The 25,845-nt window shown below is 40.4% G+C and overlaps 1 protein-coding gene across 2 annotated transcripts in view; it reads left to right on the top strand.

Annotated features, from left to right (window-relative positions):
• The window catches only part of Tes (testin LIM domain protein), a 41,821-nt gene that overhangs the window by 6,362 nt on the left and 9,614 nt on the right, over positions 1–25,845 (top strand). Inside the window, exons 1-3 of one of the 2 annotated variants that reach the window (XM_017799177.2) lie at positions 10,450–10,528; positions 13,475–13,560; positions 25,290–25,542. In XM_017799177.2, coding sequence (XP_017654666.1) covers positions 13,475–13,560; positions 25,290–25,542 — 339 coding nt within the window. In that variant the 5' untranslated portion in view covers positions 10,450–10,528. Of the gene's footprint in view, positions 1–10,449; positions 10,529–13,474; positions 13,561–25,289; positions 25,543–25,845 lie in introns of those variants that run through there. The other variant, XM_008837289.3, reaches the window with a different exon arrangement.

Below are 25,845 nucleotides of genomic sequence, written 5' to 3'. Positions count from 1 at the left end.
CTGACTCATCCTCAAAGCACGAGTGATTCAGCTTGTGTTTATTACAGTAATATCCTGACCACCTTCACAAAACTATAAAAAGGAGTTTCGGGAGTTTATTGCATAGCTTCTTATCTGAACAGTGAGCTGAGCAAAAATCTGGCCTCAAAGCCTCCTCAAATGCTTTGGCAAGGAATCCATGAGTAAGTCAAAACCACAGGAGCTTTCCTCACTTTGTTTGATGATAAAGGAATATCATATTTCATTGCAGAATGATCATGCAGATATTAAGGTGAACTTTGGGTTTTATGTGAACACATACATAGTCGTGACAGCCTGATAGCGTGAATCACAATGGTAAAGGTCTGTTTTTTTTTCTTTATAAGCTTCTTGCCATCAATAAAAGCAACTGAGTGGCTCAGCAAAAAGTTATTCTTTGTTTTTCATAGAGAATGTTAAAAGTGAAGTTTAAATTTAAGATGACAATCTAAACTAGATTTCAACCCATATCATTCATTGAGCTTATGCACTCTAAAACCTTGTGGTGTCAGCATTGGTAAGAAAAAAATAGAAGGAAGGAAAGCGAGAGTGGGGGGAAACAAATATGTAAATTAACTACAGTGCTGGGTGGGCCTGAAGACATGTCTTAACCTTTTTTAATCTGGTAAGGAACCACTTTTTAAGAAAAATTTATCATGGGTTGATATTTTTTAAAACACAACAAAAATGAATTACTAAAACAGAAGACAAATACTGAGCTAGTTTTTAAAGTTATTAAAGACAACAGATACAAGATTGTCTTATCAAAGTGCTTAAGGTTCCTAATTGCTTACCCTCACTTTCTTTGTATGTCTCAGTATGGACTGGTGACTCACAATTTGCCCCCTGCCACAGTGTGAATAGCTTTGCTATAATAGGAATACAAACAGCCATTGGAGAGTCCCAGAAGCATAAGTAATTGACTTTAGTTGGGTAGACTGGGAGTATTTTATTGAGGAAACAACTCCTATACAATAAGTAAAAGGTCATTAAGCAAAGGAGGCATTCCAAAGGAAGAGTAAATAGCAGGAAGCAATGGTACCTGGTTGTGAAAAGTCAGTACACGCCTGCCTGGAATTCACATCATTAACAAATTTTTTGACTCATAAAATAAAGCCAGAGCACATGAGCTACAGAAATATATCATTTTTCCAAGATACGGGGTTTTTTGTTTGTTTGTTTGCTTGGTGTTTTGGTTTTTGTTTTTCAGATTTTTTTTTTTTTTGAAATAGAGTCTCCCTATAGCCCCACTGGCCTGGAAGTCCCTGTGTAGACTAGGCTAGCCTGTAGCTCAGAGATCCACCTGCTCTGACTCCTGAGTACTGGGATCAAAGGTGTGTGCCACCACCACTGATTGAAGAAGTTTGTTACTCAGTTCAGGAGCCTGGCCCACTGCTGAGGATCTTTTGGTTTACTCAAACTTTGATGAATATTTGATATGTTGTTTCCATCTGTTGATAAAAGGAGGACACTTCACATTCTGGGCTGGCTATTACTGACTGGACTTGGCTCCCAGCTGTGAGTTGACGTTACCTTGCCACCAAGCTTTTGTCTTTCTTATACCATCCATCAGCCAAAGATTTGTTTGCTCTGGAACTAGAGAATTGGCAAAGTGCAATCTAGTGTCAGCAGCTCTGAGCCTAGATCCTAGGGTGTTAGGATCCCTAAAGTATCTCTAGGTGTTGGGCTTTAAGTGCCAGTGATCCTGCAGCCCCTAGCAGCTAGAGCTAGTGTACAGTGCCAGTAGGCAAAGCTAGTAACTTTCAGTGGCTTTCTGGAACTTTTCCAGTGGCTGGGGCCTGCAACTCTTCTGCAGGTCTGGGTTTTCACAACCTCGGCTCTCTGCAGTTTTTCCCCTTTGTTACCTCAGTTCTCTGCAGTTTTTGCTGTCTCTGCTTGTCTGTAACTCTTCAGCCACTCTCTGATTGGGGGTGTGCCTAAGGCTGATGCACTAGGAGTTATCTGCTCCTCAAGTTGCCAGTTTAGCTTTCTTACCTGTAGTAAAGACCACAAATGGGCCATCGAACACTCTAATGAAGCTTTTTCGGGGTCTAGGCTGCAGTATCGGGGTAATGTGTGGGAGGGAGCACTCTTTGACTGCCTGAAGGAAAGGAAGAGGTGCCAGTAACGTGCACACTGAATGTTATGGATGGCCTAGGTCCTCCTGCCAACCAGGAGGACAGCTGGGAGGAGGTCCCAGGGCTCTGAACAGGGTCGTCTAAGGGTCATCTGAAGCCGTCATGGCAGAATCAATGTCTCCTGAAGCAAAAGGTGCAGTTGGAGAAGTAGCCATGACAGTTGCAGTGTTTGATTTCTCTAGGGCATCAGACCAGTCTTCCTAAGAAGCCATAAGGGTGTGCATGGGGGTGGGGGTGAATGGGAGTTGACTAGCTCCTGTGACCTCTGAAAGTGGTGGGGCTGAAATTGTGGTTACCCCTGCTCCTATGGGCCCCCAGAAGGATCAGCAATCATGGTCAAAGTCCAGGCAGGCTCTGGAGCTATGACTAAATATCCTTAGAGAAGGTTGATTCCTGATCTATTTCATTTTAGATCCGTGAATATTTGAAGCAAAGGGTGGAACAGTGGAAAAAGCAGGCAGGAACACCTTTTAAGCCTCTTTTTATGCTAAGGTAGTCATACTTTAGCTCAAAATCAAGGAGAAAAGAAGTCCAGGCAAGCAGCTCTGAGACTATAGCAAAGATATGTATGTTTAATAGTATATTAGAAGGAAGGATTGAGACCATTGCTTCAGCCTAATGTGTGCTGTAGTGGGATTCGTGAATATGGGACTTGAGGATCCGTTTCTGAAGATCTGTCATGTGTGAGTCGATTCTGCTGTGCTTTCTTATGCAGTATCACAGACTATTACACTTTCAAATCAGATAGTCTGTAGTCCTGCTAAAAGAACAATGAACTTTCCACTGTCTCTTACTTGATTTTTTAGAGAATCTGTTTTTATTCTAGTCACTCCTTCACTGGTTTTGAGACACAGATCTCTCCAAATTCCTCTCAGCTGGGCCATGTTGCTTCCATGTTGCATGAAGAAATGCAGAATTTATTTCTATTTAAACTGCCAAGGCACCTGAAGTTTTTAAAGGAAGTTATAAAATCTGACCTCTTAAATACAACAAATTGAAAGTCCAAGGGGTAGTGCAAGTGTTAGAATATGTCAGCCGTGATAGAGTACAAAGTTACCGGAATAGAAATAGTCAGAATGTAAAGGGAAGGAGAATCGAGAGACGTTAAAGTCCCACATTCTTTAAGATGTTACAGATAAGGCAGTAGAACTGTCATCTGCTGCTACTTTTGTCAACCAGATGAATTAAAACAGAAGATGCTGAACGCTGTCATCCTCATCTCCTTACTAACACAGGGGACTTAAAGGAAGCAATGTGGATTTTGTTCCTATGTGTATGCTTAAATCCCAGCTTTGATACCTGCCCAGTAATGTGGACAAGATTTTAGCTTCTGTGACTCTGGTAAACTAATCTGTAAAATGCTGATAATAACTCACTTCTGGATCATTGTGAAATTAAATTAAGTATTACATGCAGGTACTTGGAACAGCGCCTGATGTAACAAGTGTCCAGTCTTCCTAATCACAATCACTTCTTCAATTTCTTTGGTTAATTGCAAGAATTCCATAGCGCTTTGCAGTACTTCCCATTAAAAATGGAATCTGTTTTCCTTGCCTTTCAATCTGTATTGTCATGTTACTTACCTGGCCCAATAGGATATGTTGGGCATGGTGCTGTGTGAATTCCAAGCTTGGACTTCAAGACGCCCTTCTTGTCTGTACCTACTTCCTTGGAGCCCTGCTGCTACCTTGTGAACTAACCCAGGCCAGCCTGTTGGCAGATGAGAAGGCCACATGAAGCAGATGAAACACCGTAGCAGAAGCTCCCCTGAGCCAATTGTCCCTAGCTGTCCTGAAGGGTAGCTGACTGCTAGTGCAGCTGGGTTAACCCAGCCACTGCACCACTGCACCGACAGAAGCACGAACAGAATATCATGAGCAGAAAATACAAAATAAACCGTGTTTAAAGGTGGTTTGTTAGTCACCAAATCATGACACCCCTTTATTACTGGGATGTAGTCTTATCAACCTCCTATTGTGAGAGGCATGGAAGGCGTCTTAGAGGTGGCTTTCCCTTTTCTGAATTATTCCAGTAGCCCTCAACACATATGAAAGAATGAAGAGCTTGTACGTTGGCTTCTGCAACATCATTGGTGGTTTAACACTTAACTTTACCAAGATAAAGGACTATGAAAATTAATGGGCAACTGAAATGTGTTGCTAGTTGTAAATAATTCTTCTAAGTCATTAGACAAAATGTAAAATGGTGTTTTTATATCTTATTTAGTGGGGGAAGTCTTCATGCAATAGTCTAAAGAACACAGTGTATTAGGTAAACTAAGCCATTTCTGTCTCAGTCTCTGTTTCCTATTGACTGGGGCGAAACCCAAGGCTTGGCTCTCACACCACCACTGAGCCACACCCCCAGCCCCAAACCACTTTTCTCATCCATCGAAAGTTACATAACAGGTCTAAGTTAATAAGTCATTTATGTTTACAAGTATATCATGTAAATATAATCCAGGTTTTTTGTGTTTTTTTTCTAGAGTAAGTATTGTGTGGAAAGTCTAAGCAGTAAATGAGTTGGCAAACATGGGGACCTGGCAGTATGGTTTGTGCTTCCGTTTCTCCTTTTCCTGGTTTCCGAGACCCTGAACTGTTGTATGAAACCTGATTTTTCTTTTGCTTTCCAGCACCCCCTTCTGTGCCTTCTCTTGGTTGGACCCTGTTCTCCAGTGTCTCTTGGATTTCCCTGCTCCCTTGAGCAGCCTCCTCTAGGAGCTTTCTCAGTCGGTACTGCGAACCTTTTCTTTCCTTCTCCATTTGGTGAAAACAAGTCTGTACTTTCCTCATTCCTACATTTCCTCCAACCAGATAGGTGGAGGGCAGTAAATCACTTCACTGAGCAGTCACCCTCCCCACGCCCTCACCAATGTGTTATAATGGTTCTCTCCTGAAGAAATTATGCTGTGGACCTTAGACATGTCAAGAATTAATCAAGAATTATTCAAGTTTTGGGGTACAGTGTCTTAATAAAGCTCTCTCAACGTGTTTCTGTCTGTGTGGCCCACTCTTGAGAGCCGGCTGTGGAGATAGTGACAGAAGACCAAATTAGGAATGTCTGCTGTGATCCAGCTTCTTTTCAGGAACTCCTACAGACACCTTTTTGAATCGGGTTTTGAAAATCCCTTTTATAGCTAATAAATAGGAGGCTGTGAGGGTGTGTTGCTTAAGCACATACCATTGCAGAGTCCTTCAGTAGAACCAATCCTAATTAAGAAGTGATTTCAGCCACAATCATAACCTGTTATTTGTGACATCTTTACAGTTTGCCTTGCGTTTTCTCAAGGGGAAGCCTTTTCCTAGTAAAGCTTACTCCCAGAAGAGGAGTTCTATTGGTGGATGTGGCATAAAAATAATTTTATAGTAGTTAGATTGAAAATGTTTATAAGGAACCTGCATAAACTAAGGAGACGGATTTCATTTTTTCCTATCAATTGCTTTCCTATAATAAGTGGAAACCTTAATTAAAAAAAGAAATAAAAGAAAAAAGGCCTAAGTTGCATTGCCTCTAATACTATTTTATGGATAAAGTGGGTTTTGAGTAGTTCAGTAGTACTGTGAATTTAAGAACAACTGACTCTAAGTACTCCCTAATTTTAATCAAACAGCATTCTGCCAGGACAGAATGTTGTGTCTGTTTTCTTTTACTCAGTCATAGCTCCAGATGGATTTATGTATGTTAAGGTCATTGTGAATTAGCTGAGATAACATATCCATTGTGCATAGTTGCATTGTAACAAGTGATCGTTGAAGTAGTTTTACTACCCTTTCTACTATCGCAGTGGAGCATAAGTAGAAGTGCATCAGATATCCTGTCCAGCCCAGTCACTGTTCCCTAGAAAAGCAGCGCATCTTCCTTTGCTGTTCTCTGTGTCATGTTACCACGTTCGCTGAGGTTGTGTATAAGCCTTTGGTGATCAGCGACCACCTAATTGCATCTCAGGCCCAAGTGGATGAATTACTTTGGTGACAATCCCTCTGTCACTACTTCATATAAGAACTTAAGAAACATAGACACAGATTTCATAGAAATCATTTGCTTTAATGCAGCAAAGTTCCAAGAGGACTAACCTACTTCCAAAATAAAATTCTTAAGTGTTTTTAGACTGAAAACTCTGGTTTTCCTTTCCCTCCTAACAGAATTGTATTCACTACTATGTATAAACAAGAGGTTTCAGACCCCTTGGTTCACTCTGGATTTCATGTGGACTCCTGCAGCGCTTCTGGCTTTACACTTCCTGCAATCAGAAGCTGGAGGGATTGACTAGGTCCACAATGAAGATGCATTCCTGTTTGACTCTGGATAACTAGAATTGACAACTATAGTATTGATTGAGTCTGTTCTTCAGCTATAGTAATCCTTTGTTCTTAAGTTAAAAATTCTATTTCTTCTGAGTTTTAACAGCTGAGTTACTAAAGTTTTTTTTGGTTTTTTTAAACAAAACTTTTTTCATGTCCTGCCCCATCCCTAGGCACTGGTAGTTAAGAATAGACATAAGTCTCTGCTTCATATCCTTCATCTGGATGGAAACATGGACGCTAATAGTGCCTTAGGCACTCTTTATGATTGTCATGAGGATGAAACAAGATGGTTTGCATGAAACACTTAGAACCATGTCTGACAAGATGAGTGCTCAATAAGTATGGGCTGTGGCTGTTACCACCATCATCCCCTCCAGAGTCCTTTTGTGAAAATAAGTGGGCAGATGGAGAGGAGGAATGGAGACTCATGCAAAGGGCAAAGCTCCCAAGGAACTGAGCACCAGAGGGGAAAGGTGGGAGGAGCAAGGTGGTGCCAGGTTGGTTTGTTTGTATGTTTTTATGTGTATGTGTGTATTCCCTGCATGTATGTAAGTGCTCCCCTGTCATGCAATGCCCATGGAGGGCAGAAGAGGCCATCAGATCCCCTGGAACTGGAGTTACAGACAATTGTTAGCTGCCATGTGGGTGCTGGGATTCGAACCCGGGTTTTCTGCAAGAACAGACAGTGTTCTTAACCATTGAGCCATCTCTCCAGCCCCCAGTGCCAGGTTTTAAAGCAGCTTCTCTGCCATGCTGAGAAAAGAATTCATTGACCTCACCGAAAGCCTATAAGAAGAGTGTTATGATCACCTGTAGGTTGTATTAATTTTGGAAACAGTAAGATGGCATTATGTAAAGGAGGTGATCAATTAGAGTGTGGTCCTAGGTGGCCATGAAGAGAACTTGAACAACACTGGATGCAGATGAGGGAGAAGCCTGTAGTGTTTTGGATGCCAGCACATGGACAAAGAGGCCTTCACACCCTGACTGGGGTGACTAGACAAGTGGTGACAACCTTTCCATTCTTTCTCTTGTAGATTTGAGGTGAATGATGGAAGGAAGCTTCAATATTATAAACAAAGAAAAAAGATAACATAGAGGTTCTGTTAGGAGTAATTAATCATAAATCCTAATCATTATTTCTTTGTGGTCTCACCTGAGAAAGTTGGCAAATTGTATAAAAGTTGAAGGGTATTTCTCTTCATATATTAGTTTGGTATTTTAACTAACCCTCTACCCCTTCTTTTGGCAGTGCACATCTTGGTAGAGATTGGGAAATAGGCAATGGACTTAAAAATTTCAACAATTTAAGACTCTGTGTCAGATATGAGTCAATATATATTGATGGAGGGGGTGAGAAACATCACAGAAAGCTTCTGAGAGAGCCATGTGCTGAGAAGCATTGTTTAGAAATGTTATCCTTTGTCTCTGAGCATAACATAAACATATGCATGCACACAGAGATATTTGCATATATATGTGTATCTATGTATTTGATAGGTGGGTAAATATACAAACACAGATTCTAGAATATTTTATATAATCTACTTTGGAAAACTTCATCCCAAGGCGATTAAAAAGTCTTAATTATACTCTCTTATTTAGTAACCACATATGACTCTTGCTCCAGAGGGAAACTCGGTTATGAAGACAGCATGAGTCAGATGATCTCACCCTGAATACTGCATAATATCTTCCAGATCCAAATTGCCTCCAGATCAGCCCAGACCATGTTTGAAATACCAGATGTTTTATACTCCCTACTCCTCCTTTTTTTCCTTTCTCTTTAAAGTATCTGACATGCAGTACCGCCCTCTGGATCAAGAGGGTCACCTGAAATACTGCCAACCTATCTGGTTGCTTGACATTTGGTTATGGAGAAATCGATGCCATTCCCATTTCTTATTCTGAACTAAACAGAGGGGAGGGCGTGATTGGAGACACAGCTCATGAAAATGTAAGCTCATTTTCTAGAGCCCATAGTTAGGGATATTTTAAAAATATTGTTTGTGACTATATTTCAAGATAAACATTGTAGAGTCACTTTTATTCTTTCAAGGGTTGTTGGTAAGTATTCCTCATGCCTGACTATGATTTCTCCGAATATAGTCAATCCTGAGAACCTGTTTTCTTGGACAGTGAAGAAGAAAAATTAATCTGTCGTATCCTTGTATTAATGCTGGCCAGAATGTGTTACTAAAATTACACAAAGTAGACAGCTTTGAGATTTGTGTGCTTAAGAAAACCATGTGTTTTTAGGCACTAAGTGTTGACTCTGCAGGGAATACCACCTTACACTGCTAGAGAAATAATTGCATACAACAGAACTGAGTGACTCACAACTGGAGTCTTTTGCTTCCTAAATGTACTTTACAGACCGAGGTCCAAATGATTCTGACGTTTTTAAGAAAAAAAATTTATTAGCATTGCTTTCCTTAAGAAGTAGCATGATTACACTGAAAGACTATGTATAGATGGAGGATTTAGAAAGGGAATGAGTGGCAAACTCACATTAGGAACAGTGACAAAGTTGACGTAATTGTTGAAGTTTGGTAGTACAATTTTGTTAGTAAACAATATTAAAAAATTATAGTAAACACAGAGAATTTTGAATTTATATCCCAAGATCTACTTACATATTTTTAATTTGAAAATTGAATCACTTTAGTTACTACAGTACTTTTAGTTTATAATAATTCCTTTTTTTTTTTTTTTAAACTGCCCAGACTGTGATTTTTGTCTCTAGAAATTCAATTAGGACATTGGTGAAGACATACTGAGGCTACACAAGAGTAATTTAAAAAGAAAGAAAGAAAAAGGAAAGCCTTTTCTTGTAATGGGAGAGGTCCAACATCAAGGTCAGGATACCTAGGTACATGTGTGGAGTGAGGACCAGAGCTGGGCCTCAAGGGAGGTGGGAAGTCCATTGCAGAGAATCAGTCCTCCTAAGACCAGTCTGAAAATAACAGAGGCCTCCCTATGCCTGCAAAAGGGGCACAAGAGCTACTAATACACTACCTTTCTCAAACGATCATTTTCTGTTTAACAATTAAACTTGGACCAGGTTGAAAGTAGCTAACCTAAGATAAAGTTATCTGATACATGTTTGTGTCCTAATGTTAAAGAATTAAAAACAATAAAATCAATCGAATTCAATTCCTTCATTATCTAGATGATGCCTGAAGAAGAAAAATGACTTTACAAATCATTGAATGTGGCTGGTGAAACTGTGGGACCAGATTTTTCAATGCTCTTTCTTCCTTTTTATGACTTGGTTTTTAAAAAAAAAAAAAAACTCCCTTTTTTTTTTTTTTTTTTTTTTTTTTTTTTTTTGGTATTCTAGTATTTATAACTATATGATTCTTTTCATATCTTTGATGCCTGGTATAGCTAGCTGTCACATCACTATTATATACAAGCACATGTGTTTTAGTGTTCATCTGAGTCTAAGGATCTGGATTTCATTTTCCAAACAGCCAGTTTGTCTTAGCTGACAAGGAGCAAACATCTAAGGTTCCTTTCCTCTCCTCCACCCGCTACGAACATATGCTTGCATGCACTCTGGATAACATTAAGTAACACCGTCCCTGTTATTCCTCACCAAAAATTCTTAGCACAGACAAATGAGCAGAAACTAGCCTATAAAATTGGAGTGTCTAAAGAATAATAATCATCTCTTTTTGAGGAAAGAAGAAAGGTACTTCCCAATTGTGTGATCTGTGCTGCGGGTGAAGAGAAGGGAAGAGATGTTGTAGGAAGTCAGGATCACGGGGTTTCAGGGAATCCTGAACACAGAGTAAATAAATGAAGGAGAGAACTTGGTGGGACCCTTAGAACATACAGAACTAAAAAAGTTTGGGAACCCAGGTCCTCTGATACTGTGCCTTAAAAGGTGTGGGGATGGGCCTTGAGTGGCTGAGGGGGTGGGGGTTGTTCTTGCTCTACAGAGTAGAATTAGTTTGGTTTCCTTCATCTGATACATGTTTGACTTAGGAGGGGGAGACTGGCAGATTCCTAGATGCTTCGGTTGGGAAAAGATCGGGAGAGGTTTGCTTCACACCAGAAGAGGTATGTCTTCTCTGGGACTCTGTTATTGTATTGTGTTTTACAACTGCATTCCAGGCTATAACTCAGTCTGGAAGCAGGCACATCCAGTAAACAGAGACTGAGAGGGTAGACCACTCATCTCTCTTCTCTGTGTGGCATTATGCTTTTTATAATTCTAATAGAGGTTAAAAAGGAGGATTAGACTACAGAAGTTTTTACCCAATAATGTGTCATAAGCTATAGATCTTCACTTGCATATCGGTGAGATTCAAGCTTTGTAGTCCAACACAAAACGTATGTAGATGTAAAATGATTTGTCTTATAGCAAAAGAAGTTCATTGCCAGTCTGAAAGTGTCTTTGCTTGTTGCTAACAATGATTTTGAAAATTGGTGTCTTTATTTGTGTTTTTAATTTGGACTGTTTCTCGGGTCTTAGAGGAGACAGTATCTCCTGTGTGACCTCGTTCCACACCCACTCGCTTGCTGTGTCAGTGACATTTCCAGTGTCCTCAGTCCTGTCTGAGCATTCAGAGATGAAAGAGCATGTGTGGGAAGGTGGGGAGTAGCACTTTGCCTCTCCAGCACTGACAGATGGTGCTGGAAGAGGAGGGAGCCTGTGTGGAGGTTGTCGGCCTTCAGTCAGGCTAGAGTGGAAGCAGCCTGAAGCAAGACTTTCTGGGTTTTGAGTGCAGCTTATGGAGCCATTTTCTCAAATTCTTCCTTTCTCCAAGTTGGAACTGTGACTTCTGGTGTCCTCCTGACGTCTGGTGAGCACAGCTTGCTTTTGCTTCCCCCATCCCCTGCAGTGCTCACTTTGCCCGCCGCTATTCTCTAGGGCTTCCTCCTTACCAGCCTCCCTTCTCCAGAGTAGGCTTCTCCGTTAAACCTAGCAGCCCCAAGGCATGATTGAATGCTTGGGAAGTGGGTATTTTCTTCCTTTTAAATAGCAAAAGAAAAAGAAAACCAAACACCCAGCCTGCTACAATGGCTGACCCTTATCACCCTTAGTGCTTCCCACTTGCCTCCTTCCATGATTGACTTGTGCTTCGAGTTCCCTCATTCTTGAATGTACTTTTTTCTCTTGTCTTTTCATTTCAGAGTTCAAGCATCTTATTCAGCCTCTCTAATTGATTCAAGTGGTGCCTATATCTGGCTCTCAGCACATCATGCCTACTTAGAGCCACAGTTTAGATCTCCTTTACGTCAACCAGCTATGCAACTAGGAGCAAGTAATCTCTCCTGTCTGAATTTTAGCGTTTTGATCTGTCATATGAAGGGGTTCCCTAGTCCTACCCCCAGAAAGAATATGTGAGGTACTTTAGAATATGAGACATTCATTAAATACTGTAAGTTCTGATACATAGAAGGAAGTAAAAGGTAGATAGTAAAAGAGTGTGCCCCTTTCAAAGTTGACTTAGCGGTGAATTGCACTGAGGCAAAAAGGTGCGTTGAAGTTTCGTTAATGCTGAACTGACCTTATATTTTAGGAAAAAAGCTTGTGATGGTCTGACATAAGATTAACATGGGTTTTCCCAAGTGGCTAGGTGGATCAGCCAAGTTTGACTAAGCCATTAATTATGGTAAGAAGATGTCATTTCTAGGAATGGCTTCATTTAAACTTTAGGGACTTCGGGCTGATGTTTCAAGGAACAAGCTTCCATGTGGTTTGGTTAGACAGTGGTAAACAGAACTTGGTACAATTATAAAAGATGTGCCATTTTAAAAGATCTATGATTTGGTGAGCCTGGTGGTATACTCTGTAATTCTATCTTGAGAGGGAAGAAGGACTGAAAGTTCAAGGCCGACCTGGAGAATTTAGTGAGACCATGTCTCAAGAAGTAAAATGAGGGTTGGGGAAACAGCTCAGTGTTACAAGCACTTGCATAGTGTAGGTAAAACTCCAGGTTCAATCCCTACTACCATTAAAAAAAAAAAAAAAAAAGAACAGAAAAATTGCAATTTATCTGTCTCAAACTGTTTATTACTCCAGGTGAAGTATCACAATCACTAATGTGATACTTAAATTATGGAATAATTTGTTGATGTGATGCTGCAAAGCCAATTGATCATGTTCACTTTTAGCTAATGGGTTATAAGAGTTTGTGTCACTCTGTGTGTCTTTGTTCTGTCTCCACCCCCACCCCTTCAGCTTATTAGGGCACATCCCAGCAAGTTACCAAGGGGCCTTGCATTGATTGCCATCACAAAGAGAAAAGAATGGTTTATTCCAATAAAGACAACAGTACAGCTCACACTCTTACCCCAAGGCATGAGAGCACAGGCCTTGGAGCCCACGGACCTGGACTCATATCCCTTGCCTGCCATGTATTGATATTTTGATCCTCAGCAGGTTTTGAAAACTGTCTGGGCTTCAGTTAAGTCACTCTATAGAATGAAGAATGATAGTGCCTGTTTCATCAACATTGTATGAGGTCCTGTAAGAGTCTAATGAGATGGGAAATATAATGTCGTTCCTGACATTCAATGAACATTTGTAGATGCTGTGACTGTATTTACCATAATATAATATTTTGATTTTAATTCCTAAATTCTTTCACAAGTTACTTGTTTACTGCAAAATAATGTCCTTTGTGGCTGGCCTTGCTTTCTAGTCTCCATCCTCTGAGTACTCCCTCACTTAATGTATTCAGGGCATGTCATGGGCAAAGACATAAATTCGTGACTTTTTGTGATTTGCAGTGTTTGTATTTGTCATTTTCCATAAAATTATATTTTGTGCCTTTTCTTTTCGTGGTAAAAGTAATGAGAACATAAGGTATGTTGTGCTTGTGCTCCAAGGTGCCATTTATGAGCCTGGGGATCATCACTGGCTAAACAGTGTGCTACTCATAAAAGGTTTGTTTGAAAGTTGTATCAACAAGTGTGTTAAGTGGAATTAAAAGTGTAGTTTACTGAATTTTTGAAAAATTTTTAAAAGTTGTAATAAGCCACATTGTTTCTTAACAGATGGGCTTAGGTCATGAGCAAGGGTTTGGAGCCCCCTGTCTGAAATGCAAAGAGAACTGTGAAGGATTTGAACTGCACTTCTGGAGGTAAGCTCTTCTCATCATTAGGCATCATTAGTCTTCTACGCTCTGGCTGTAACTCCTCGGACGGTGGGCTCTCTCACAAGTTCTCAGGCACAGTTGCTCAGTTGTAGATCTTTTATTTTCTAAGTAGTAAATACAAAGTAAAACCATTCTGTCCCCCTGTCACTAAGTTTGACTGAGTGGATTGGATGATAACAATTTGATTTAGAATTGTTTGATTTATTTGCTATCTCTCAGATTTTCTGTAAACCCAAAATATTGACTATATATATCATCTCAGAGTGGCAGAAAAGTTTGTGGTAATGCCCCAGGATTGTTTATTAGCTTGTTATTTTTATTTTATTTTTAATATTTTATTATTTTTATGTATGTATATGAGTGTTATACCTGCCTGTAAGTAAGTGCCCATGGAGGACAGAAGAGGCCATCAGATCCCCCTGGAACTGGAGTTACAGACAGTTGTTAGCTACCACATGGTGCTGGGATTCAAACCCGTGTCTTCTGCAAGAACAGTCAGTGTTCTTAACCACTGAGCCATCTCTCCAGTCCCTAGCTTGTTATTTTTTAACAGCTGCTAACTTCTTTCTTCTCCTGCCAACCTCTTTATTGAGTGACAAATGGGAATGTTTAATTAGATATTTATGTCCTAGTTGTCAGGAAATGACATTGAATTTAGGTCTTAAGAATTTCTCAGCAGTAGATTTATTACTGAAAAACTTTCATGAACTTGAAACTTTTTTAAGAAAAAAATGATTTTTTTACCAATATCTTGGTTTGAATGAAATGCATATATCTTAATGGATCAAAAATGCAACTTTTAGGTAGATCTTGTTTGTATCGTGTCAATATAAAAGTTAAAAACTGTTCTTATGAAGAACATAGTTGTTCTTCCACATGCCTCCTCAAAACTAGAATCAGCATGGCATTGTTTAGAACAAAAGACCAGGGGTTGGAGAGATGACTCAGTGGTTGGAAGAACTAGCTGCTCTTGCAAAGGACCTGGCTTCGATTCCCAGCACCCACATGGAGGCTAACAGCATTACGTAACTCCAGTTCAAGGGGATCCAATGCCCTCTTCTGACCTCCACAGGCATTGCACAACACAGATGTACTTATATATATGCAGGCAATATACTCATACACATAAAATAAAAATAATAAATATATTTTTAAAAAGACTAATTGTATACTATTTGAATGATGGTTGCTTGTCCTTTTTTTCTGTACTGAGGATTGAAACCAGGGCCTCATGCTTGCAAGGCAAACCCTCTACCACTGAGCTACAGCCCCAGTCCACAGTGAACTTCATTTAACCACTACTTCTGTGCTTCAGATTTCCATAGGAAACTCTAGAATAAAGAATTTTATCAGCCCTGTGGCTATACACGTTGCAAGCTTATGGAGGATGTAGTAAAAGCTGGCACAATAGTCTCCTTTAAAAGCTTGCATATTTAGTAAGTCATAGGAAACAGACAGATGTTTTAACCCATGGTTCAGGGACCATTGTGGAAGAGGGGGTGGAAAGATTGTAAGAGCTGGGGTTGGTTCATGAACATAGGGAAACAGAGGATTTCAGGCCACTGGAAGCTTGCACATGTGAACTTGTGGCAGTCATGGCGCTGAGCACAAGACCCATGCCAACCCAATCAGACGAAGGCCCAGAGTAGAGCAAGGGAAATGGTTGGCCAGCCGGCCCTAGCCTGGGAACTGTTGGAGAATGATTACTACTGTGTGAGGAAGAGAAGAACTTACAATCTCTAAATAGGCCGACGAGACTCCAGTGGGTAAATTTGCACCAAAGGTCATCTGGGTACAAATGCTTGACTGGATAGGACTTAACATGTTATGTGGGATGTATGGGGCATGAGGGGGCAGTGATGGGGGAGGGAGTCTAAATTTGATTAAGAACTACATGAAATGCACAAAAGCTCAATAAAAGATTAAGGAAAAAAAAGTGATGGCAATAGAAACCTCATTCCTCTCAGAAATGATGATATAGTTCTTTATTTTTTTTTTTTATTTTCAGAGTGCTTAGAATTTTCCAGGGACTTTTTCAAATTCCAGGTTTAAGTAGCTGTCATGCTGCCTTTTCAAGGTATATAGCAACTTGGTAATATGCCTATCAGGTTCAAAAAGATATCACTAAACAAAATAGTTTCCATGATTGGAATAAGATGGTTTGCTGGTACCCAACCCCTAAAGGACCCAAATCCACAGATGTTCAAGTCTCTTCATAAAATTGTAATGTTTGTATGTAATATATCAGTAAATGTCTTCAGATTACTTACAATATAGTATAAATACAATATAGTGTAAACTGTAAATAGTTACTATGCTATATTGTTTTGAGAATAATGACAGATGAAAGTTGTTTTGTGGTTTTTTTGTGTGGACATTCTTGATCTCTGTATTAAATTCGTGAAGGAGGAACCCAAGAATACCAGAGTGACTGTTTTACCTTCTGTTGTGTGCACAGCTCTTATTTGTGCATCCCAATTGACTTTGCAAAGGGATGCAGCGCCCCCTGCTGGGCATAGGGGTTTCCAATCTTAAAATACCTTTTTAGCTCAGCAGTGCCCAAAACTGCTCATGAGCTTTTTCAAGCTCATCCCTAATAGGTTAGTTTATAGTAATTTCTGTTTGATCTGTATTATTTTTCTCTTTCAGATCACTATATTCTGATACTTTCAAAATAAAAAAATAAATAAATGAGCCAGGCAAGACAGATCTCTTTGGCATAAAAACACTTTTTAGTTTAGCTTTATCACACAAACTCAATTAATAGACTGGAGATAGTCTTAGAGTCTTAAAAACCATAAATACTGGAGGCTCACCTCCAACCTAGCTTGGGTTTGTATAGTCCCTCCAGATGGTATTTCTTAGTGCTGTCATCTTCCTGGCTAGAGTCCAGACGCATTTCTCAAGTATTCTTGATCATTCCCTGACTTTTTAACCATAACTGAAGGCCAGAGGTAGACGCCTTTGACCTCTAGGTGCAGCCATATTTCAGGATAGTTTTAGTAAAATATTTTGGACCAGTAGGCCGGTGTGTAATGAAAAGAGCAGCTGTAGACTAGGGCCACAGGGTTCTTGCCCACCTAGCCCACTCTGCCATTTTCACAGTGAACCTTGACTTTTAGGACTCTGAGATCTTCACACGCATATATAGAAACTCAGAGTTCAGTTCTCTACCTCTTTAGCAGTGCAGCTATCCCATAACCATTGAATGAAATGTTGAAAGTGGGTTGACGGATACAGTTACATACTCCCCAAGTGTTAAGGGCCCTCAGTCCTCACCAGACCTACTCCTTTCATCACGATCTTTGACTTTTGTTGGCAGACATCAGCATCTGGCCTCTGCTTGCTTTTCCAACCCCTCTCAGTTTCCCTTCAAGCATCATGTACTCCACTGGCATGATCCATGCTGTTCTCTAAAATTCCATGTATGTCCATGCCTGGGAAGAGCCAGGGATTCTCCTGTGCCCACCTCCTAGCTCCCCTTAGGAGTGCTAGAATTACAGACATGAACACTACCATGTTCAGCTTTCTCATGGGTTTTGGGGATCTGAACTCAGGCCTATAACCCCAGCACTGTGGGAGTTGGGAGGGGAGAAGAGGATTACCCAGGCTTGCTGACTGCCAGCCTAGCCAAAAACCACAAGATCTAGGTTCAGGGAGAAAACAGGCCTCAAAGGAATAAGGCAGAGAGTAATAGACACCTGATGCCCTCCTCTAGTCTCAGTGCTTGCATCCACAGGCATGGACACCCGCACACATATAAGGGTATGAGTTTTTTGTTGGGGTGTGTGTATGACACGCATGTGTGTGGGTGCATGTGTACCATGATGTGCGTGGAGGTCAGTGGACAACCCCAGGGGTCAGTTATTGAGTTCCACTTTGTGGTTTGTTTTCATTTTGTTTTGTTTTTTATGTTTTTGGGACAGGGTCTTCTTATAACCCCAGCTGCCCTGGAACTCCCTGTATAGATCAAACTGGCCTTGATTTCACAGCTATCTGCCTACCCACCAACACTAGAAACAGAAAATCTTAGCTCATGCACTATCACTGAGAAGTATTTCTTGTTCTCTATATTAGTCAGCTCTGGCTGCCATAACAAAATACCATAGACTAGTGGCTTAAATACAAGTGAATTTCCCCATCATTCTGGAGGCTGTAAAGATTAGGTGGCACCATGTTTTGGTTCTGTAAGCATCCTCTTTCTGGGTTATAGACAGCCACCTTCTCATTGTGTGTTCTCATAGCCAGAGTATGTGTATGCATGTGTACACCGAGAGAGAGAGAGAGGGAGAGAGAGAGAGAGAGAGAGAGAGAGAGAGAGAGAGAGAGAGAAACCATTCTTTTATTATACAAAGTCCAATCCTTAGATTAGGACCCTATCCTTATGACCTTATTGACCTCATTACTTCCTGAAAGCATTAACTTCCAACATAGTTCTATTAGGCATTAGGCCTTCTGCATATGAATTTGAGGAGATACAGTGTGGTCTCTAGCACTTGCCTCCCCTGCTGATCCCCACTCTTGTTCATCTGATCTGCTAGTGCCTCCTATTGCTGAGGACAAGGGAATGCACTGATGCAGTCAGCTTCTTGGGCAAAGCCCAGAGGACAGAGGACATGGATCCAGAGGGTGGATGGAAGTTTAGAATTTGCCACAAAATTGTAGAAAACTGAAAATGAATTCTTATAGTTTCAGAAGGTTAGAATCAAATTTTCAACTTAGCTCATCGAATCTCATGCAAATAACTAAAACTCAAAAATGTTTAAGTGACCTGTTTGTGCAGATGTGTTTTTTAATAAGAAATATAATTTATGACTAATTTCTATATGTCATACATCAGTAAGCACTAGTGATCGTTTTCTGTTGCTGTTTAACTACTTACTACAGCTGAGCAGGCAAAAACCACCACCTGGTAATTAACCAAGAATTCATTCTTTAAGTTAGAAACTGGGGAGGGAGGAGAGAACGCTCAGCTGATTCTATTCTTGGTGCCTCAAAAGACTGACATCTAAGGGTTCACCCCAGTAGGTTTTTATCTAACAGCTCAGGGAGAGAGAGAATCTGCCTCAATGTGCCTCAATGCAATTCTCAGTTTCCAGCAAGGTAGATTTCCTTCTGAATTTTTTTTTTTTTTTTTTTTGTGGCTGGAAAACTGAGGCCCCTCTCTTCTTTGCTGCTTTTGAACTAAGGTTGCTCCCAGCTTGGAAACCACTCAGATTCCGTGTCATACAGTTCTTTCCATCTTCAAAGTCAACAGTGGTTCGAATCCTTTCTGTACCTCTAGTCTCCCTGGCTGCCTCTTCCCATTCCTTTTTAAGGCTCAAGTGATTCAGCCCACCTGGATACCTCCCGTTTACCACATAAGATAACATAATTGTGGGATTAATACTGGGGGTGAAGGTCCTGGGGGCTGTCTTAAAATTTTGCTTAATCACAGCACTTCATGTTCCCGATTCTTCCTAAGTCTCCTAGTACCCATTTTGTACATCAGACTTAAGGAATTAAATAAATACCTTACCAAAATCATGGCTTCTAGACAGTTAACAGAGCTGAATTTGAACCCAAAGCTTGGCAAAACCTTCCTTTCATCTTTCTCGGTGCCAGTTTAGAAATTAAAACACGTTTTCACTTTTACAACCAAGCAACTTGAACTTCACCAGTCCTTACCTGCCTCCTCTGAAGTGTGTTTTATGACACAGACATCCTTGCAAACAGTGGGGTCGTCTAGCTCTCATCCTTAGCTCTCTCCCTGTCTTGAGTGTGCCAGTGATTGCAAGAGGAAAGGAAAATGAGAAATTAAGGAAGCTGATATCTACCCAGTAAGGACTCCTGTTTGCTGGATACACTTCAAAGTACTACTCAGAGATAACTTATGAAATATCCAGTGTGATCTGAAATTTTTTTTAGTTCTGCTTATTTTTGTTTTTGTTGATTCATGGTCTCACTGTGCAACACTGGCTAGCCTGGAACTCGCTATGTAGACTAGGCTGGCCTCAAACTCACAGCGATTTTCCTGCCTCTCACTCCCAAGTGCTGGGATTGAAGGCGTGCACCACCACACCCAGAATGATCTGAAGAATTTTAAGGAGCTTCTAGTCACTTATTTCATATTGCGGTGTGGTAAGATCATTGCAGTCATAGACCACTCATCATATAAGCACCGGAATTATTGTTTGGTCTTAACCTGTGTTAATACAGGTACAAAATACACTTTACAAAAAAATTGTACTTTGGTGTAGTATACATCTTTTCAAAATTTCTAAGTGATTTAGTGCTGGCAGAAAATTAAACATTCCCCACCATAAATGGAGTAACACTTGTGTTGAATTCTGTAACACGGGCCCACTCTCCAGCCCAAATATGTATATTCCTGTTACAAAAGGGCAGCTTCTAGCCCTTTTAAATTATAGTTTGTAGCAGTGCCACGGCCCTGCCTTAGATCACTGGGACAGCTGGCAGCTGGTGCTCCACTTCCTGCTACTTGCCAAGGAAAAATAATAATTTTTATGAATTGTGATACAAAAAACATTTCTCTTTCAGGAGCCTGAATTAGGGTTTCTTGACTGCTTTCAGCTTGAAATTGTATATTTCTGTATTTGCTATAACCTTGGATCTAACTCAAGAACTCTCACGTTGGTTCTTAGAGTTTTGAGTCTAGAACTTTGGCTTACCCTGGTTATAAATGTTTGCATATGTATGTGTATTGGGCGCTAAAAAGTTATTGGGTACAGTAATTCTTTAGCACAAGCAGTACTCCTCCCCCATACCTTAGAGCTTCCAGTCTATTATTTCATCTATTCTAAACGTAAAATGAAAAAGTTCATTTTAAATTAGCTTGATTCTGAATCCCAGCCACTACTAAACCATAAGAATGGTTACAAAAAGATTTAGGAAGAGTTTTTAATTAGTGGCAAATACATGGGGTTTCACAGTGGCCAGGCCCTGGTTCCTGCCCTGGCTTTATAGGTGGCTGGCTGGCTGGTGGCTTGTAGCTGGTCTTTCTCTGTAGGCCTGAGCTACAGTGTGGGGATGATGCGCTCACCCCAGCTGCTAGAGTGCTGACAGCCCAGCCAAGAGTTACATTCTACCAAGTGCTCCTTCCAGAGCTCTCCCTACTGGAAGACACAGAAGAGCTTATACCACATCCCTGATTGAAAATCATTAATGAATCAACCATAGGTTTTGTCTACTTAAAAAACTGAAGATCGGGTATAATGTGACTTTTTTAGTTATTTCATTTCCTGTTCACTGTTGCTGTTGACATGTTGTTTTACCCAATACTATTTGCTTGGTAAAGATATTTTGGACATGGGAAGGAAGAAAAAGAGGCTTCCTCCCAAGGATGACCAGGACAAACAGAACTGTTAGGGCAGCGGGTCTTATGTCATTGGTTAATGCAAGCCTTCATACTTGGTACTTTCACAGTAAGTGTAGCGGAACTACCCAAAGCCTGCCAATGTTCATGCTTTACAAACCAGCAGGCTTCATTGCCCTTACTTGTCTTTAATTGCTCAGTTTTAAAATCTAAAACTCCTTATTTGTGGTGTACATATTTACTGATGTCAACCCAGGTCGCCATATCCAAAGTCTGATATTCACCACCTATTTCTGTTCCTTTAAGCAGTCACTTTGCTGATGATTAGGATTTGTACAGTAGTCCAACAGCCATATAAGGAGCTGTTTAGTTTATTAAGAACTAAATTCCCACCCTACCACTTTCCCCCTCTAGAGGGTAGAACCATAAGCCCTGTCCAACTGCAATGTGATGGTTTTGTAAATAATTCCATTGTTTTTGGTAACTGAGGAAGAAGAATAAAGGCCACACTGTAATAGGGAGATATGTATGTTGCTTTCCACTAGATGGAGGTGTGAGATAACCAGATGTAGGAAAGAATCTTTTATAGCTGCAATAAAATATGCTAATTCTTTGCAGACTTTTACCAAATAAAGTTTCCTGACCATTGTGTGTATGGGGAAAACCTTGTGCCTGACCATCCCCATATCTCACCCTCTTTGCCTTCTCTTTCCCCTCCCCTCCCTCATCTGCCCCTCCTTCCCGCTCTTATTCTTCCCCGTCTCTGAACCTAATATTGTCGGTTTATGAACTAGAGTTTTAAGAAAGCTTGAGATAACAAAAATGATTTTTTAACAATATGTCATTTGGCAAAAGTTCATTTAATTTTTTTTTTTTCGGTCTTTTTGAAACAGGGTCTCCCTGAAGCCCCAGCTGTCCTGGAACTCACTATGCAGACCAGGCTGGCCTTGAACTCACAGAGATCTGCCTGCCTCTGCCTCCAAAGTGCTGGGACTACAGGCATGTGCCACCATGCCAGGCTTCATTTAACTTTTTAGCTCTTTGTTTTTTATGCTTCTGGCATAGAGAAACCCCATGATTTATATTAATTTTAAATCAGGAAACCTTTAACTCTTCTTCATGTTAATGCTTCATGCCTCTGTGCAGCCAGTCACAGCATCTGTGAATAGCTACAGTGCATTTTCTTTCTTTCTGGTGAATCCTTTAACTTGTGTTTCTTTTCTTTTTCTCACTGCTCTGGATAATACCTACAGGACAATATGAATAGAATTGGAGCTAGCAAGGTTAGTTTCTTGTTTCAGACTTTAAAATTAATGTACTGAGTGTCTGCTCAGTGTTTGGTAGACTGGGGTTGACTGTTTTGTTTTTTTGTGTTTGTTTTTTCTGCCCAGGGAAGCTTTCTGGGATCTCCCTAGTTCTTATGATGAGGTCACTAAACCAGTTGTGATCATCAGAGATGGTGAAGTATTTCAGGTGCCCTTTCTGCATCTTATGAAAAGCAAATATTCACTGATTGGATTCTACTGTTACCCTTATTTTCATTTCTTATGATTTAGAGGTTTTTTTTCATAATTCCCTGGGTAGAATATGCCATAATTGTCTTTTTTTTTTTTCTTTTTCCTTTCCAATATGGGTATTTAAGCTCAAAGTTGCTTGGTTGGTTGGTTGGTTGGTTGGTTGGTTTGAGAATGATCTCCCTGTAGCCCCAGCTGGCCTGGAACTTGCTATGTAGACCAGGCAGACCTTTATTTCATAGAGATCTACCTTCCTCTGCCTCCCTGAGTTCTGAGAGTAAAGGTGTGCACTTAAGCCCTAAAGTTATTTTGCTAGTGACCTAGGTAATTTAGCACACAGGCTTAATAACATGTAATGCTAATTTGCATCTCTAGTATCCTCCTGAGCAATCTGTGTTGTAGAATGATTTTTTTAAATGCTCAGATCCAGTGCCCTGTATTTCCATTCCAATTTTCAATTTTTTTTATCTGTTTTTATTTTATGTGTATGAGTGTTTTGCCTACATGTAAGTGCACAATGTGTGGCAATGCCCATTGAGGTCAGAAGAGAGAGACAGAGTGGAACTAGAGTTAGAGACTGTTGTTAGCTGCTATGTGTGTGCTGGGAACTGAACTCAGGTCCTCTGCAAGAGCAGCTAGTGCTCTTAGCCACTGGGCCATCTCTCCAGCCCTCCCAATTTAAAATTTTAATACCACAGAGTTCCTCTACTCCTCTTCCTTGTCTGTCACATTTTCCAGTTTGAGCCACTGCCAGGCATCTCTGGACTCCCTGACCTTTCATGCCACACTTTCCCTGAGAGGCAAAGCTGTTCAATCTAACTCATATACATTAATGCCTGTATATAAGTGCACCCGTGTCATGCAATGCCCACAGAGGCCAGAAGAGGGCATCAGATCCCCTGGAACTGGAGTTATGGACCGTTGATAGCCACCATGGGTGGTGGGAATTGTACCTGGGTCCTCTGCAAGAGGGACCAGCTCCCCCAGAATAGTTTTTAACACTAATTTGTGTTCTACTGTCTAACTTGATACTGTTTGCCTACGTCACAAGCAATCCAAACACCTTACCAACTGGTCCTATCCCTTACCTCAAATCTATTTCTTTTTTGCATTTTTACATTAGTAAATTAAACATTCCTTTTACCAACTTTTTTGTTCCCAAAATCTGTGCTTTGAGAATATATCACTATGCCCAAATAGCAACCACAAAGCTTAGTTAGATTTGCATTTAAGAAGATCTGAAATCTCTTCCTTTTTGTCTCCATTGACAAATGGCCTAGTCCAAGCTATATAGCACATCTTACCTGGATCACAGGAATGACCACCAACATATGAATTACATTTACGAAGTAGTCACCATGTCCCTGCTACTAAGCCCATGCCACAACAAACTCAGTGCACAATTAGCATGTCTGTGGTGTCCCTACTTTCAAGTGTGTTCTGTCTCTAACCCAGTCTGTACATGGTAGGTTGGGAGACATTTCAAACAATAGATCTGATCCTGTTACTGCACTGCCTATGATTCAGTGCCTCCTAATTGCTATTATAAAGAAGGCTAAACTCCAATGATGTGTCTGCAAGGCTCCCCAGCCTGTGACCCGTCGCCACTCACTTGCCTCACTGCAGTTACATCGGCTGTCTCTGGTGTGGGCCTCTGGGAATATCTTTCTCCAGATATCTCTCAGTGGTTCGGGCCCACTGCAGATATTCCTGTTCCTGTTCACATGCTCCATTCATTTTGCTTCTTCTTTCCCCCAAACACAAATACACACCCCACACCTATGGTCTATGCATCCTTCAGCCCTGAACTTAAATATCGCTTTGTTATGGGATCCTTTCCTTAGCAGGTCCAGGTCAGAATCATACCCTGTCAGGGTAGCTGTTTTTCCTTCCTAATGTAAATGTAATTAAAAAGTGTGTGTGTGTGTGTGTGTGTGTGTGTGTGTGTGTGTGTATGATTATTTAATGTCTGTCTTCTTACCAGACAGTAGATTTTAGAAGGTCAAAGATTAGACTTGTGTTTTTCATCATGTCGTGGTATCAAGCATGTTGCTTGACATATGGGCACACATGTAGGTTGCATGAGTGAATCTCTGTCTACATGTCTGATGCTAGAGAGATTGGTGGAAGAAGGTTATGTCCTTAAATTCTAAGAAACACCATGAGGGCAGAAGAATTGTCATTCATTTATCATTTTGTTTAGTTTGTTTTGTTCTGAGGTGATATTATGTAGCGCTGGCGAGCCTGGAACTCGAATTGTAGACTGGGCCGTTTTCCTTTTTTGTACATAAGTGAGCACGTGGTAGATGGTGAATAAGTGTTTTAAGAGAAAGAAATACAGAGAAAGAAGAAAAGGAGAGAATGAAAAAAATATGAAAAGGGAGAAGGAATGGAAAGGAAAAGAAATTGAAGATGGAATGGTAAAAGAAATTGAGAAAGGCTATCAACCTAAATGCAGTATAGGCTGTTATGGAAAAAGTTAGATGACTCTTCCTCTCACATGGAAAAAAGAAGCCTTGGGGAAAGGCCATGAATTAGTAACAGGTAAGAAATGAAATGCACACTATCTGACTGTGATAGTTTTGGGTGGTTTTGTGTATTTACATGGTGAGAGACTGAGCAACAGCAAATGTCTTCAGACATGCCCCCCTTGGGCACGCACCTTTTCATTAGAACCTAAGTTTTCAGTCTTATAAAGCAAGGGTATGTTTTCATGCTTCCTTTTGCTAAAGTTTATGAATATTCATTCCTCCCCTAGGAAAGAAAGAACTTGCGTTTACATACTATTATATAAAACATGTTTTAAAGTATTTTACAAACTGCACATGCTTAATTATCATTGATTAGATGTAATCAGTCATTTTCTGCTTTTTTGCACATTCTAGAAAAATATGCCGTAATTGCAAATGTGGGCAAGAAGAGCACGATGTCCTCCTGAGCAACGAAGAGGATCGAAAAGTGGGGAAGCTCTTTGAAGACACCAAGTACACCACCCTGATTGCAAAACTCAAGTCAGATGGCATTCCCATGTATAAACGCAATGTTATGATATTGACCAATCCAGTTGCTGCCAAGAAGAATGTTTCCATCAATACTGTTACCTATGAGTGGGCTCCTCCCGTCCAGAATCAGGCTTTGGTAAGTAATGAGGGAGGAGAGGTGGGCTTTTTTTTTAAAAAAAAAAAAAAAGAAGAAGAAGCATTTCATTACAGCTTTACCATACTCATTAAATTAAAAAGCTTCTGTAAATCAAAGGAGGCAACCAGGGAAGTGAACAGAAAACCCACAGAATGGGAGAAGATCTTCACCAGCGACACATCTGACAGAGGTTTAACACCCAGAATATATAACGAACTCAAAAAACGGAGAATCAAGACAAGAAGTAACCCAATTAAAAGATGGGCTAAGGAGATGAACAGAGAGTTCTCAAAGATGGCTATG

This window comes from Nannospalax galili, unplaced genomic scaffold (assembly GCF_000622305.1).
Source record: "Nannospalax galili isolate Female #2095 unplaced genomic scaffold, S.galili_v1.0 scaffold171, whole genome shotgun sequence".
NCBI lineage: Eukaryota > Metazoa > Chordata > Mammalia > Rodentia > Spalacidae > Nannospalax > Nannospalax galili.
The sequence above is the reverse complement of the archived record's forward strand: the minus strand, read 5'-3'. Positions and strand labels throughout refer to the sequence as shown.